Raw genomic sequence first — 14,306 nt, forward strand, 5'->3', positions numbered from 1 at the left:
ATTATTCAAACACTCCTATTATTACGGTACTCCTAACGGACATAGTCGATAGGCTTAATCAGTGTGCACACATATTTTAAACGGCTAATATGTCTCAACAAAGAAGCTTTTATCGATTGCTGCTTGCTGAATATCGTTTTGCAAAAACAAAAGAGAAGTAAGAACAGCAAAAACAACTAAAACACGGATAGTCACAAATAAAAAGTGCGTAGGTTATAATAAATAAAATTCGTCGTGTATGCGCATATGTCTAGTGCTGGCCAAATAATATGGATGATGTCCCCGTCAAAATAGTCGAACGCTATAAACCACCACCATTAGTTTACCAATTGCCCCCGACTATTGCGAACCGTTTGGCCCAATATAGCCCCAACTACTATGCGGAAGAGCAGGCATATCACTATGACTACCAACTGGAGCGTAGTGTGCTCAGCAAATGCCAGCACTGGCGTCGCATGCGTCATCAGCAGCATCAGGCGCGTCAGATGCGCCAGGAGCAGCGCAAACAGGAACGCCAGCGTGCGCTGGAGGCAAAGCAAAAGGAGATGCTCGGCGCTGTTGAATATCCTAGTGCAGCAGAGTTGTCCTCCGATAGCGACGATGATGAGCAGTTAGCTGTGGAGTCACCAACAACAACAACAGCATCAGCAGCAGCGACAACAACATCAATTAACGCCGCTGCGTCACGTGAACAACTCGAACCAAAGTCAATAAACTCATGCAATTTCTATAATATACTGCAACCCACCATTTTGAGTGGCATTGCAGCAGCGCCACCGGTGGTTACACTCCATAAACGGAACAGTTCACTGAACTATGCAGATTTCGAGTATAATATGAACTCGACACCATTCGATAACATTGAGATGAAAACTATTAACGATTTGGATATACTGGCGCAGGTGCTGCACCAGACGCAGTTGACGCAAACGGCCCAGGCAACAAGTGAGCCGGAGCCGGAGCCAGAGCCAGAGAGGGAGCCAGAGAACAAAGTGGAGCAGTCGCAGCAGCCGGCACTGGAGCTGGCTGTTACTACGCTGGCGGAAACCAAAGCGACGCTTGACAGCGTCAACTTTCAAGTACACTGTGATGATGCCCAAGACATTCCAGCCATGTACCCAACACCCTTATACAACACTCCAACACAGCAGCACGTTTATCCACACATGGTCTACAATCAGCACTATTATCCTCAGCTTTCCAGCCAGCAGCAGCTTTACCCAAATCATAATTACTTGCAGCATAGCTTTGCCAATGGCTATGCCTCGCCCACTCAATTGCCTCCGCTGCCGCCTACTAGTTTTCTGTCAGCGAACACTCAGGACGCTGACGCCAAGTCCAGGAGCGTGCCTGACATACTACGCGAACTGAAAACGGAGCTGCAGCAGGCGGAAAAGCGTCGCACCCGCCTGCACAGCCACAATGAGAACGAATCGCAGACGTTAGCATTGACCCTGCCACAGCAACATCAGCCCAACAGCCAACAGCCGAGCAATGCCAACATATTCCAGGAGCTGGCTGTGCCAGCACAGAAACTAGCGCAGCGTATTAGCAGCATGGGTTTTCCGCTGGAGCGTGTGGCCAAGGTGGTTAGCCTGTGTGGCGTCGATGACAAGAAGGTGCGTGAGTACGCTTTGACAATATATAGATTTAACTATTTGCCTTGACTGATTGATTGACTGTCTGATTGATGAGCGCCAACTGTGAAAGGTAAACGGCATAACCCATTTTTATGCCTTTGCAGAAGGAGTACATCTCCGACCCTATAAAGTAGATATATTCTTGATTAGTTTCAATAGCCGAGTGGATGTATGGACACAAGTATTTCGGCTTTAAGGCCTAGGCTTGTCTTCCCCATGTCGAATCCGGCTTAACCGTGCCACTGTATCATGTAGCTGCCAAAGAATAATCGGTCGAATATTAAGTTTTTGTTTGCCAAAATTTTATCCAGCGTATTTAATCTTCCCTGTTTTTGTTTAACGTATTCGTCACGGACGGAAACCTATAGAGAACTTGTTTTTAAACCAAGATTTGCTTAAGATTTGATTAAGATCTAAATGTCATTTTCTCTCCATTAGATAATCGAGCATCTCATTCCACTGGGCGAGCTAATGGATCTCGGATTTGAAGAAACGAAAATCTCGGCGGCGCTTTTGAAATTTAATAACAATAAGGACAAAGCGCTAGACTATTTAATTAAGTAGTGCAATTCAATATGATATGTCGGCCGCCCCCGGCGCTCCAAGCTGCTAAAGGCGCATATCCAATACAAGCGCCCCACGTTACATGCAAAGATATTTTTGTTTATTTCTATGAGAACTTGGAGCTTATTGTGTTTGCATATGCTGAGGAACGCAGCTACAAAACATAATGCTAAATCGCCTACGTGTACATAAGTATATATAGTATTTATATATATGCATATATTTATATGACGACAGCCGCCGCAGCAGCATAATAAATACATGTGCTTAGTGCTAAGCTGCTTCCGCATCGCGTTCAGTTCATGCCCAACATAAGCAGATTAATGGCATGCTCCACATTGCCATCGGCCAGCGTCAAGTAGTTAACGTTTTGGGTGTGATTTATAAAGCCCATGGCAGCCATGGTGCGCAGCTGCTCGGTAAAGCGGTGCCTGCGATAGCAACGCGGCAGAACATCGCTATCATCGCCAGCAACAGCATCGTCATCATCATCCTCTGGCTCATCCACAACAGCCGCCTCACTGGCCGCTGCACTCGTTGCCGTTGACTCCACTTCCATGCTCTCCACAGATGGCTGTTGCTGCAGCGACTGAAAAGCGCGCGCCAACTCATTGCGCAACAGCTCCGAAGAGATGGCAGCAGCACTACCAGCACCTCCAGCGGCAGCTCCAGCTATGCTACTGGCGGCAGATGATGTGCTGGAGCGTGGTCGCTCATCGCTGAGAGCCTCGTCCACATTGCGCTGCGCTATGTTGGATAGCGAGTTGAAGGAGCTCATGTCGACGCGCGCCAATGCATTGGCCAGCTGCTGGCGACTTATTTGCCGTATGTTGGCTAGCTCATCCCGTCTATTGGCAGCCATATTGGCAGCTGCTGTGCTGCTGCTACCCCCACTGCTGCTGCTGCCGGCGCCTAAAGAGTTCTCCTCCTCCGACGAGGTCGTTGACTCCGAGGCAGCCTGCTCTTGAACTGCAAGCAGAGATCATGAGATCATGCATTGATGAACAAAGGCATAGCAAGGAGTATGCTAGGTGGGCTTATTTCCCCACCCAGCTCCAATTTAATCTTCACTACGAATAAGACTTACATTGCGTGGCAGAACTATTGCGTGCCAGTTCCTTGCGTATGGTATCGACTATAAATGAAGCTGCCTCGCATATTATGGGATAATCACGCACCAGATTCTGAACCACCTCCGGTTCATGCAGCATATTGAACAGCACCGAGTCACGTATCAGAGCCTGTGCGCCCAAATTGCGTCGGAATTCCGGATACTCGGCTAAGATCTTTTGCAATATGTTAAAACGTGACGTGACGCTGATTTGCAAGTGCGAGGTCAACGAAAAGAGCTCCTGTATGTGCTTGGTATTAATGTCGCTGGGAGCTGGCGGCTCGTATGGAGTATATCCCTTCATTTTGCGGAAACAATGGACGATTGCATTCGGTTTCATAGCGCTGGAGAGCTTAGAGTCGTCGCTGAGCACCTTGCCCAGATAGCATATATCTGTATAGGTGAGCGCACAATGAGTTGGCATTATTTCTATACTATAAACAAATATGTGTATATACTATATCGAATATACACACCAAGTTCGTCGGCATCGAACTGTAACTGCAGCTGCTGTGCAATGATTTTTTTCAAGTACGCCACATTCTGTTCCATATCAATGTTGTGGACTGGATAAAAGTCGCTTAGTTTGTTTTTAACATGCACGCCAGCGTATACAGTATTCGTAGTCATGTTGTACTTTTTTTTTTTTTGCTTTCTATCTATTTTGTTTTGAAATTAATTTTCAACTGCGTCTCGTTGTGTCTCGCAAACAAAGTGCGTAGCGATTAACGATTAACGATAGCCATATATATGATTACCAGGTAGGCCAGTGTTGCTCTATTTTTTAAACCTGACAATAGCCAAGTCGTAATCAACTGATTTCAAAGAAGTTTCAAAATTTGTGTTTTTTTTTGTTTGTTTTCTTTTTTTTTCTTCTTTTTTTTTTGATAATGGGTACTCAAAGTGTCCAAACCCAGACGGATAGATCACATTTAAGAAAGCTTTATAATAAATCCAAGGTAAAAGCAGTGGCTCAGCAAACTTCGGTAATTAAAAATCCCAAAGACGTCCTAAAATTAATTATTCAGGGCTGTGAATTTGAAATATTTGGAATTGTGCAAGGTATGTCATGGCCAACGTATGTATATTTCGTGAAAGGGAATTCAAAATAAATTATTCTTTTGCAGACGTTTCGTTTCGACATGTAAGGACTACCTATTCCTTAAAGCAAACTTCATTTTAGGTGTTGATAATTTATTTAGTATACCTTGCGACGGGCTCAAAAACTTGGGGTTCGTGGCTGGTGCATGTATACTGATAGAAACACAGTTATTGGATTAATTCAGGGATACCAAAAAAGCTTCGAGGCTATGTATGTTGTCAAACAAAAAACAAGCCGAGGTTCGAATTAAAATTTATTTTTCAGGCGTATTTGGTTAAAATATACTGGCAGTCCCACTAGCCGCATCGATAAATGTGTTTTTGGCCCAATCGAGGAGTTGCAAAATTTTACCTACGCTGACTTTACCATATATAAAAAAAAGCCCTGATGCCAATGTCCTATAAATAAAGCCGGTTTATCACACATCTGTGCAGTGTGACCGTTTCATATTACAAACCGTCTGATGGTGACACTGTTTCGCTAAACTGCAACACTGCGTGGTACACAATCAAGTAAAACAAACGGCATTGCAGTGGAAATCATATCACTCACTGTGGCCCGTGACAAACAATAAAAACAACTGATTTAAATAAATTTATTTACCTAAACGAAGAAAAATAAAACGGCATTTAATTAAGTGTGCGCTGATGCATTAAATGCAGCACATGTGCGAGCTGGGTGCCAGTTGAAACACGCGCAAGACTTTCACTTTTTTGCAAAGAGACGAATAAAAAAAATAGAAAAACAACAACAATTACCAAACGACACTTCGTCTCACGAAGAGAGCGCAGCAGCACCTAAGAGGAAAATGAAAATCCGAGCGGACAGACAAAAGCAAAGCTAGACAAACCCACTGGAAACGAGGCGACATAGATATTTTGTTAAAAATAGTAAATAATTGCGTATAAACAAATGAAATGCAGCTGCAGCAGCGATAACAACAATAACAAAACTAATCGCATGGCTGTGTGAGTGAGCGATTGGGCATGTATGTGCGTGTGTGTGTGTGCAAGTGTGTGCAAAGGGAAAGGAAATTAACCAAAAAGCTGACTGTCTATTTGTCTGTCTGCCTTCTTCGTCTGTCTGTGTGTGTATGTGTGCGTACGTGGAGTACTAATTTGGGTCAATTTGAAATTGTGAGTGAAAACGAAAACTGCGTTGCATTTGCGCGCTAAAAGTAAGCAAAATAAGCAACATGGACAGCAGAATACAAACGACACAACAACAACAAACATCGCGAAGCTCACCGCTTGTTGTTAATCTAGGCGGTCCAAACGCCAATAGCTCCACAGAAGCCAGCGCACCATCAACCACGGACAGCAGCGGCGCGGCGGGAGGCAGCAGCAACAACAAACGCAATAGCAAAAACAAAAACAATAATGGACATCAGCGCAGCCATAGCATAACTAACGCAGCGGCCACATCCTTTGTCAATCTCTTTGATGGATTCACCTCGCGTGTTTCGACAGCTGTGAGCGTCACCAGCAGCATCAATAGCACCGCCATGGAGCGCAGTCACAGTGCAGCTAGCACGCCCAGCTCTACACATTCTGGCATTGGAGTGGGCGTGGGTGGCGGCATTGGTGCCGGTTCGATAGCTAGTCTTACGAGCATGGGCTCGCTGGGTACCACAGCTAATGCATTTTACTCCTCAATAGGCAGCGCTATCAATTCCCTAACATCGCCCATAACGGCAGCAGCGGCGGCGGCAACAGCCACAACCACGGAGGTGGTGGTAGCCGCTGCATCGGCCATAACAAATCATTTGAGTTCACCTACCGGCGGCAGTACACCGCCGCACTTGCTGAGCAACAATGATGAGGACTGCGATGATAACGATGAGGAGGAGGATGAGGATGATGCTGTCGATAATGATGGGCATATGGCGGCGCCCACACCCTCCAAATCATGGGCCGAAATCAAATGTTTTGTGCAAGAGATACGCAAAGAGCTGTCTAATCTGTCCACGATGGTGCCCACCAATGTGCAGTTCCGTCATCTGTCCGATGGCCGTGCCCGCTGCTATTTTCTGAGCACCCCTCCGCACACGTGGGAAACAACGTTGCTCTTCGCGGACATCAATCTGCGACAGCACGACGAACAGCAGCTGCACCAGCAGCAGCAGCTCGGTGGCGGCGACATTGAAGCAGTCAATGTTGGCAGTCCTAGCGGCGGCGTCGCATCACCCACAATTAACCTGCCAACGTTTCATTTTGGTGCACCGCCCAAGCCCAGGTGGAATTAGCTGCTTGTCTAGCTGTCATCAATTAGTAATTTCTTCCTATCATTTCTTGAATCAACAGGCTGACCTGGCAGTCACTGCTCCAGCAACCCATACCCAGCACTCATGTGAGCGTGAGCACTGTCAGCGGCAATGGCAGCGCCTGTCCATATGCCCGGGAGTTTCAGTTGCTGCAGGAGCGCAAGCGTTTGCCCACATGGGGCATTACTTCATATGAGTTGCACAAGCCCAGCGGCAAACTGGTTTTTCCCTGCTTCAACGATCTGTATCAGTGCTTGGACACGGGCTACAATGTGAGCATAGAACATGCTGTCAGCCTGTGCATCAATCAAATCTTAATTAATTTTGCTTTCTTTTGGCACAGTCTGGCCTGCTGTTTCCCACGCAACTGCGCACGTGCCCCGAGTGGACTGCACTGGATCCGCAAATCTGCCCTCAGAACTCGGATCTGATTGCACACATCAGTGACTGTGATATCTGGGTAACGCACACGCTTAGCGGCCATGAGAAGCGTTTAACGTACACTAGAAGCGGTCGTCGCACGTTTGCGGATGATGCCCTGAGTGCGGGTGTGCCCTCGTATGTAATGCAGGAGGAGTTCAGTCGTTACCAGGGCTATTGGTGGCAGCCGCACTCGGATGATGGCGTCTATCGCATTGTCTACGAGGAGGTGGATGAAACGGATGTGTCCCTATACACATTCCCCTCATCGACGGCTGTGCCGGGCGAGGTGGATGAGTATCGATTTCCACGCAGCGGCACGCCCAACGCAAAATCCAAGCTAAAGCTTGTACAATTTGTGCTCAACGAGGCGTTGCTTATTACTGAGATTAGCATCAAGGATTTACCCTATTCTCTTTCGGCTGTATTTCCCTGGCTAGAGTACATTGTACGCGTCGGCTGGACACCGGATGCCAACTAGTAAGCTCCCAAATTTAGTTTTGACTTGCTCGAAATATTTGTTAGAGTATCCAAATTGCTTTTCGTTTGATGCGATGCAGGGCTCTAGTTCAAATCTTTTAAATTCCATGCTAAAGTACTCCCTTTTTCAATTCTCAGTGTTTGGCTGCAGGGCCTCAACCGCAAGCAGCAGCGCTTGGATGTCATGCTCATACCGCTGGACAACTTTTGCGAGTCGTACAGCAGTCAGGTGTCCACGCCCACAGATTCCATTGGGGATCATAGCTGGCGTAGCCCATATAATCGCACAATAACCCCACTGCAGGTCATCTATACGGAGCAATCGGAGAGCTGGATTAATGTGCATGATATGCTATATTTTCTGGAGCTAAACGATTTGACTGTCACCTATCTCTGGGCCTCAGAGGAGACGGGCTTCAGGCATTTATATCTAGTCACGTCCAGTTTGCTTCTGACTCATGTCAATGGCTGTCAAACGGATGCGATTGCCGCATTGGCAGCTGCTCAACATCCCAGTTTTGTGGAAGCGGCAGCACTTCAACCGCGCATTGTCAACAAGGTGGCCCTGACGAGCGGTGAGTGGGAGGTGCTGGCACGCAATCTGTGGGTGGACAAGGCTAATCAACTGGTTTACTTTGTGGGACTGCGCGATACGCCGCTGGAGAAGCATCTCTATGTGGTCAGTCTGCAGCGACCCGAGCACATACGCCTGCTAACCGAGCCAGGCTATTCCTATCTGGTGGAGTTTGATGATGTAAGTAATAGAATTTGCTCGCTATACAAAACTTTAAGGAACGATCGGCCTAAAAATAAGTTCTTGTTAAAAAACTTAATTGCTTTGCAAGATAACTTGCAAGATAACGGGTTAGGCCAGTTTATATATGCCCGTCTTCACAAATAACTCTACTTTATTGCAGCAATGTCAACTGATGCTGCTCGTCTATTGCAATATCCAACGCCTGCCCAGCTGCAAGGTAATGCGTGTGACGCAAACCTGCCAGAATGGCGGCGTCAATGGCATACAGATCTCGTTGGTTGGGTTTCTGCATGAGGGCGGCAAACCGGAGCCACAATATTGCCCGCAAATCTTTCGGCCGCAGCTGCCAACGGGTGAAGTAGTCTATGCCATGGTCTTTAAGCCGCATAACTTCCAGCTGGGCGTCAAGTATCCGACGGTGCTTAATGTGTACGGCGGACCCGAGGTGCAAACCGTAAACAATACCTTCAAGGTAAGTGCTGCGGCCTTTAACCAATCCCATAAAAACTAATCTTGTTTGTTTCTATAACTAAACAGGGCAAACATCAGCTGCGCATGCACATGCTGGCTGCTCAGGGCTATTGTGTGATCTGCATTGATTCGCGTGGCAGCAGGCATCGTGGCATACGGTTCGAGAGTCACATACGCGGTCGCATGGGTCAGGTAGAGCTGACCGATCAGGTGGATGCGCTGCGCATACTCTCCGATCAGCTGGGCTATATTGATATGGAACGCGTAGCCATACATGGCTGGTCCTATGGTGCGTCTTTTTTTTTAAACTATATATAAAACTCTTTGTCCTGACTGACTGACTGGCGATCAACGGACCGTCCAAGCCGTAAGAGCTAGGAAGCTGTATTGCACTTAAAAGTGCACGCTGCGAGGGATTTCCACATGTGTGGAAAATTCACAGAAAAAGGTTGTCAAAATTTGTTGTTTACAGTCCGATTGCCTTTATACTGGCACGTGTTTCACACAATACGCAAAATCCACTCCTCCTTGGTGGATATAGCGGTCACAGATTTGCTTTTCGGTTTAAAGCTTACCACAACAAACTAAAATAGGCGAACAACTTTCAATTTTTGTTACTTAAGTCGTTGGACTTCGAACTCATTTATCTGTGTAAAATGTAAAGTGAGTCGGGGAGTTCAAGTTAATATGGTTAGAATTAAATATCCAAATTGTTAAGTTATATCTAAAACTAGCGGGTATAACCCGGCCTTGCCCGTGGCACGTATGTTATAAAATCAATGTTCTCAAACAAATTTGAAATGATTTTGAAACTGATCGGACGGTAAACAAATAACTTTCATACAAACGTTTTCCGCCAATTTACCACTGTTGCGAGTGGAATTTCCCAAATCGGTGAAACACGTATTCATTACATTCTTATATAGAGCTTTGAAAATAAGTTTGAAGCAAATCGAACACAACTTAAAACTTCGCACAAAAAATCTTTAAATCGCATTCCCCCCGAAGAAGTTTGAATTCTGCGAAAAGTGTGAAACGCGTATCAAATGATTTTTCTTATAGATCTCTAGAAATGAATTTCAGCGCGAAACGTCACTCACCAAATCTTTGACCTCCATTTCCACCAAGGAGGAACGGATTTTCCTAAAAGTGTGAAACACCCCTTAAATGAATTTGAACAAAGATCTTTGAAAATAAGTTTGGGGCCGATCGGATGGTAAACAAAAAAGTTACATACACACGTTTTTCGCGATTTTTCCACACTTGCGGGTGGAATTTCCCGAAACCCCGTCTTAACGTGCACCTACATCACATAAGGTAGCTACAGTGAAAATTTCAGATTCCTAGCTCTTACGGTTTGGGCTGTGCGTTGATAACCAATCAGTCAGTCAGTCAGTCAGTCAGTCAGTCAGGACAAACAGTTTTATATATAGAGATTGAAAGCAAAAACTTTACCCGAGCAAGACCGGGTAATGCCCGCTACTATTATATCGATTCCTAATTCCTAAATACCATTTGCCTGCAGGTGGCTATTTGAGCTTGATGGGCTTGGTGCAGTTTCCGGAAATATTCAAGGTGGCCATTGCGGGCGCACCGGTGACAAATTGGGAATACTATGATACGGGCTATACGGAACGTTATATGGATCTGCCCAAGTCCAATGAGGCGGGCTACACGGCTGGTTCGGTGCTCAACTATGTGCATGCGTTTCCCGATGAGTGAGTCCAACAAATTAATTTTAATCATATGCGTAATTAATAAACTCCTTACTTTCCCTAGGGATAATCGATTGCTGCTCATTCATGGTCTGATCGATGAGAATGTGCACTTTAATCACACCTCACGACTGATCAGCGCTTTGAATAAGGCAAACAAGCCGTATGCGTTGCATTTGTTTCCGGAGGAGCGGCATTCGTTGCGCAATTTGGAATCGAACAAGAACTACGAAACGAAATTATTATCGTTCTTGCAAAACTTATGAGATTCATCAAGCAGACACTAACACACCCTATTCTAATTACCTGCTGTATCGTAATTCTTGTTTAGTTTTTTTTTTTTTTTACAAAGTCAACGTCAATATTTAAACAATTTGCAATATATTTCATACGAAACAACATCAACTTTTGGCCTGCCTCTGTTCAATGCTTCTTCTACTCATTGTAAGTACTTTTAATTCACTATTTCTATTCATTTATCATCTATATCTTTATTATTATTATATTTTTTAACACACACACTTCTTACTTTTATTTGTAAATTTTTTAAAATGAAAAAAAAAAACCAGTTAAGTCGTAAATTTCTCGTCTTCGTTTTTAAATGCCCCTCTCCACTACCCAAGAAGTGTCCTCTTCCTCACAAAAAGCACCAACAATCTCTCATGCTGCTCCTGCAAGCCATCAAATAATGATAGTTTCTTTATATATATATATATATATATATATATATATATGCAAATTTTTATATCTCCTAATAATCGATAAACAACTTGCAATGTGTATATTTTTAATGAGTTTAAATAGAATGAAAAACAAAACAAAAAAATCAGAAACCTTTGGCTGAAACACATACTTTTAGAACTGTGCTTGTGCATTTCATTTAAACAATAATACAATAAATCGCTATATTTTGTTCAACAAATAAAAAGAAAAGCTAAATCTTAAAACAGTATGGTTCAAGTCGGATTTCATTGCAATTCCCATTTAAATATATCCCATTTATATATATCCCAATATTAACCCTTCCCCTAAGTCATAGTTAGCCCTTTCCAGCAAGGTCCATTCAAAGACAATTGACTTTCTTTTTCAAATAATAAATAATCGGTTTATTCTAAAATTTGTTGCTAACTTAGGATTAGTTTAACAATTAGTTTTAATTTAACTAGTGAGTGTTTGGCATAAAATTAATGGATATATCTCAACCAAAAATCTTAATCAGTCCGAAGAACATAAAGCTAAAACTAAATACTAGAAAGCTGGGGGAATGCATTTAGTCGACTTCCTCCACGGTGGGTCCTTGGTAGCCACCGGCACCACCGAAGCCGCCCGCCTGCTGACCACAGTTGGCGTTGCCCTGCGGCTGTCCCTGCTGGTGCAGCTTGGTCATAATGGGGGAGCAGTGCTGAGTGAGCTCCTTCAGTTTGTACTCGAACTCCTCCTTGTCGGCTGTGGTGTTGGCGTCGAGCCACTTGACGGTCTCGCTGCACTTCTCCAGCACGGAGGACTTGTCGCTGTCGCTCAGCTTGTCGGGACTGGCCTGCTCCACGGCCTGCTTGACGCCGAAGACGTAGCTCTCGAGGCTGTTGCGAGCCGTGATGCGCTCCCGGTGCTTCTCATCCTCGTCCGCGTAGCGCTCGGCCTCGTTCACCATGCGGTCGATCTCTGCCTGCGACAGGCGGCCCTTGTCGTTCTTGATGGTAATGTTCTTGGCCTTGCCGGTGCTCATCTCCTTGGCCGTCACGTTCAGGATACCATTGGCGTCCATGTCGAAGGTGACCTCGATCTGGGGCACGCCACGCGGTGCCGGCGGTATGCCAGACAAATCGAACGTGCCCAGCGAATTGTTGTGCTGCGTGAGGGCGCGCTCGCCCTCGTACACCTGAATGGAGACGCCCGGCTGGTTGTCAGAGTACGTTGAGAAGGTCTTCGTCTGCTTGCACGGGATTCGGGAGTTTCGTTCAATCAGCTTGGTCATGACGCCGCCGGCAGTCTCGATGCCCAATGAAAGGGGCGCAACGTCCACCAGGAGCACGTCCTGGATCTTGCCGCTCTGGTCGCCGCTAAGTATGGCTGCTTGGACTGCGGCGCCATAGGCCACCGCCTCGTCGGGATTGATGGAAAGGTTGAGGCTCTTGCCGCCGAAGAACTGCTGAAGCAGGCTCTGCACCTTGGGAATGCGTGTCGAGCCACCGACGAGCACAATATCGTGGATCTGCTGCTTGTCCATCTTGGCATCGTTGAGCGCCTTCTCCACTGGCGCCAGTGTGTTGCGGAACAGATCGGCGCACAGCTCCTCGAACCGGGCACGGCTCACCTTCGTGTAGAAGTCGTGGCCCTCGAACAGCGCGTCCACCTCAATGGTAGCCTCTGTGCTCGACGAGAGCGTGCGCTTGGCTCGCTCCGCCGCAGTGCGCAGGCGGCGCAGGGCGCGAGGATTGGAGCGCAGATCCTTCTTGTACTTGCGCTTGAACTCCTCCGCCAGATGGGTTACCAGTCTGTTGTCAAAGTCCTCGCCGCCCAAATGTGTGTCTCCAGCCGTTGACCGCACCTCGAACAGTGAGCCCTCGTCGATGGTTAGAATGGAGACATCAAAGGTGCCGCCGCCCAGATCGAAGATGAGCACATTGCGTTCGCCCTTCAGATTCTTGTCCAGGCCATAGGCCAGTGCCGCCGCCGTCGGCTCGTTGATGATCCTCAGCACGTTCAGGCCGGCTATGTGGCCGGCATCTTTGGTAGCCTGGCGCTGCGAGTCGTTGAAATAGGCGGGCACTGTGATGACCGCGTCCGTGATGCTCTGGCCCAGGTACGCCTCCGCCGTCTCCTTCATCTTCACCAGCACCATCGAGCTGATCTCCTCGGGCGCAAAACGCTTCTGCTCCCCCTTGAACTCGACGCCAATCTTGGGCTTGCCTCCGTCGCTGACCACCTTGAAGGGCCAGTGCTTGATGTCCTCCGCTATCTTGGGATCATCGTACCTGCGTCCAATTAGACGCTTCGCATCGAATACTGTGTTCTTGGGGTTCATCGCCACCTGGTTCTTGGCCGCGTCGCCAATGAGACGCTCCGAATCTGTGAAAGCCACATAGCTGGGCGTCGTCCTATTGCCCTGGTCATTGGCAATTATCTCCACCTTGCCATGCTGATAGACACCCACGCACGAGTACGTGGTGCCCAAATCAATACCAATGGCTGGCATTCTGTGTGTTCTCTGATTCTTCGCTCGAGATGAATCGCTTTTATTTGTTGTTGTTGTGGAAATCTCTTTCTTAATTTGTTTAAACTTTACTTTTCACTTGGATTTTATTTAAACTGTTGTTGAAAATCGTTAAAACTCTTTAGTTTGTATTTTTAGCTTGTTCAGCTAGTCGCTTGTTTTGGTTTGTGATGTTATCACGTCGCTTGCTTGAATTCAATTGTGGCGAAGAGAAAATTTCAGCCGTATTTATACCCCGGCGCTCTCTTTTCGAAATTTCTCGACGCTCTCTTCTCGAAACGCGTCGAACGACGCGTACATTCGATGCGTTTGCTTATGAGCGAGAGGGAGACGGAACAGCTTGTACCACGAATATGTTTCGATTTTTCTAGTAGGTTGGGTTTGTTATTGTTTTGAAGAAAGAGCGAGAGGGACTGAGAGTAACGGCTGTGTGTGTTCGACTTGACCTACAGCAACAATTGGTATTTACCTTTTTTCGATTCTAGAAAATTCACACGAACTTAGAGATTGTTGGCAAAATAAATTGTTTTGTTATACTTAACGATTTTCTATTAATAAATGTATTTTAT

General features: G+C 46.2%; 5 protein-coding genes across 7 annotated transcripts; 3 read left to right on the plus strand and 2 right to left on the minus strand.

Moving 5' to 3' along the window:
* Positions 1-117: 117 nt before the first annotated feature.
* LOC135429723 (ubiquitin-associated protein 1) lies at positions 118-2,293 on the plus strand. Its single transcript, XM_064684163.1, has 2 exons — positions 118-1,619; positions 2,079-2,293. The coding sequence occupies exons 1-2, from the start codon at positions 270-272 to the stop codon at positions 2,202-2,204; spliced, it is 1,476 nt and encodes a 491-aa protein (XP_064540233.1). The 5' UTR covers positions 118-269; the 3' UTR covers positions 2,205-2,293.
* On the minus strand, positions 2,283-4,020 carry LOC135429724 (uncharacterized). The gene is made up of 3 exons (XM_064684164.1): positions 3,792-4,020; positions 3,292-3,708; positions 2,283-3,173 (listed from the first exon to the last, which is right to left on the minus strand). The coding sequence occupies exons 1-3, from the start codon at positions 3,943-3,945 to the stop codon at positions 2,500-2,502; spliced, it is 1,245 nt and encodes a 414-aa protein (XP_064540234.1). The 5' UTR covers positions 3,946-4,020; the 3' UTR covers positions 2,283-2,499.
* A 30-nt stretch (positions 4,021-4,050) lies between these two features.
* Positions 4,051-5,054, plus strand: LOC135429727 (acylphosphatase-1). 2 transcript variants are annotated; one of them, XM_064684169.1, is made up of 5 exons: positions 4,051-4,076; positions 4,220-4,377; positions 4,443-4,459; positions 4,518-4,627; positions 4,682-5,054. In XM_064684169.1, exons 1-5 carry the CDS (start codon positions 4,066-4,068, stop codon positions 4,803-4,805), a joined length of 420 nt encoding a protein of 139 aa, XP_064540239.1. In that variant the 5' UTR covers positions 4,051-4,065; the 3' UTR covers positions 4,806-5,054. The 2 variants fall into 2 exon arrangements, with proteins under 2 accessions (XP_064540239.1, XP_064540238.1); XM_064684168.1 differs by lacking the exon at positions 4,051-4,076 and having other exon boundaries at positions 4,191-4,377.
* On the plus strand, positions 4,835-11,208 carry LOC135429718 (dipeptidyl peptidase 9). Of its 2 annotated transcripts, XM_064684158.1 has the most exons (9): positions 4,835-6,006; positions 6,076-6,652; positions 6,721-6,952; positions 7,024-7,580; positions 7,719-8,334; positions 8,498-8,809; positions 8,875-9,097; positions 10,334-10,526; positions 10,588-11,208. In XM_064684158.1, the coding sequence occupies exons 1-9, from the start codon at positions 5,613-5,615 to the stop codon at positions 10,787-10,789; spliced, it is 3,306 nt and encodes a 1,101-aa protein (XP_064540228.1). In that variant the 5' UTR covers positions 4,835-5,612; the 3' UTR covers positions 10,790-11,208. The 2 variants fall into 2 exon arrangements, with proteins under 2 accessions (XP_064540228.1, XP_064540227.1); XM_064684157.1 differs by having other exon boundaries at positions 4,835-6,652.
* A 496-nt stretch (positions 11,209-11,704) lies between these two features.
* Positions 11,705-14,082, minus strand: LOC135429721 (major heat shock 70 kDa protein Ba-like). Its single transcript, XM_064684162.1, has one exon. The coding sequence runs from the start codon at positions 13,717-13,719 to the stop codon at positions 11,794-11,796; it is 1,926 nt and encodes a 641-aa protein (XP_064540232.1). The 5' UTR covers positions 13,720-14,082; the 3' UTR covers positions 11,705-11,793.
* Positions 14,083-14,306: the final 224 nt, after the last annotated feature.

The sequence above is a fragment of the Drosophila montana genome, unplaced genomic scaffold, assembly GCF_035044405.1.
Source record: "Drosophila montana isolate Dmon_TW-CO22-7 unplaced genomic scaffold, ASM3504440v1 contig_2669_1, whole genome shotgun sequence".
NCBI classification, from domain to species: domain Eukaryota; kingdom Metazoa; phylum Arthropoda; class Insecta; order Diptera; family Drosophilidae; genus Drosophila; species Drosophila montana.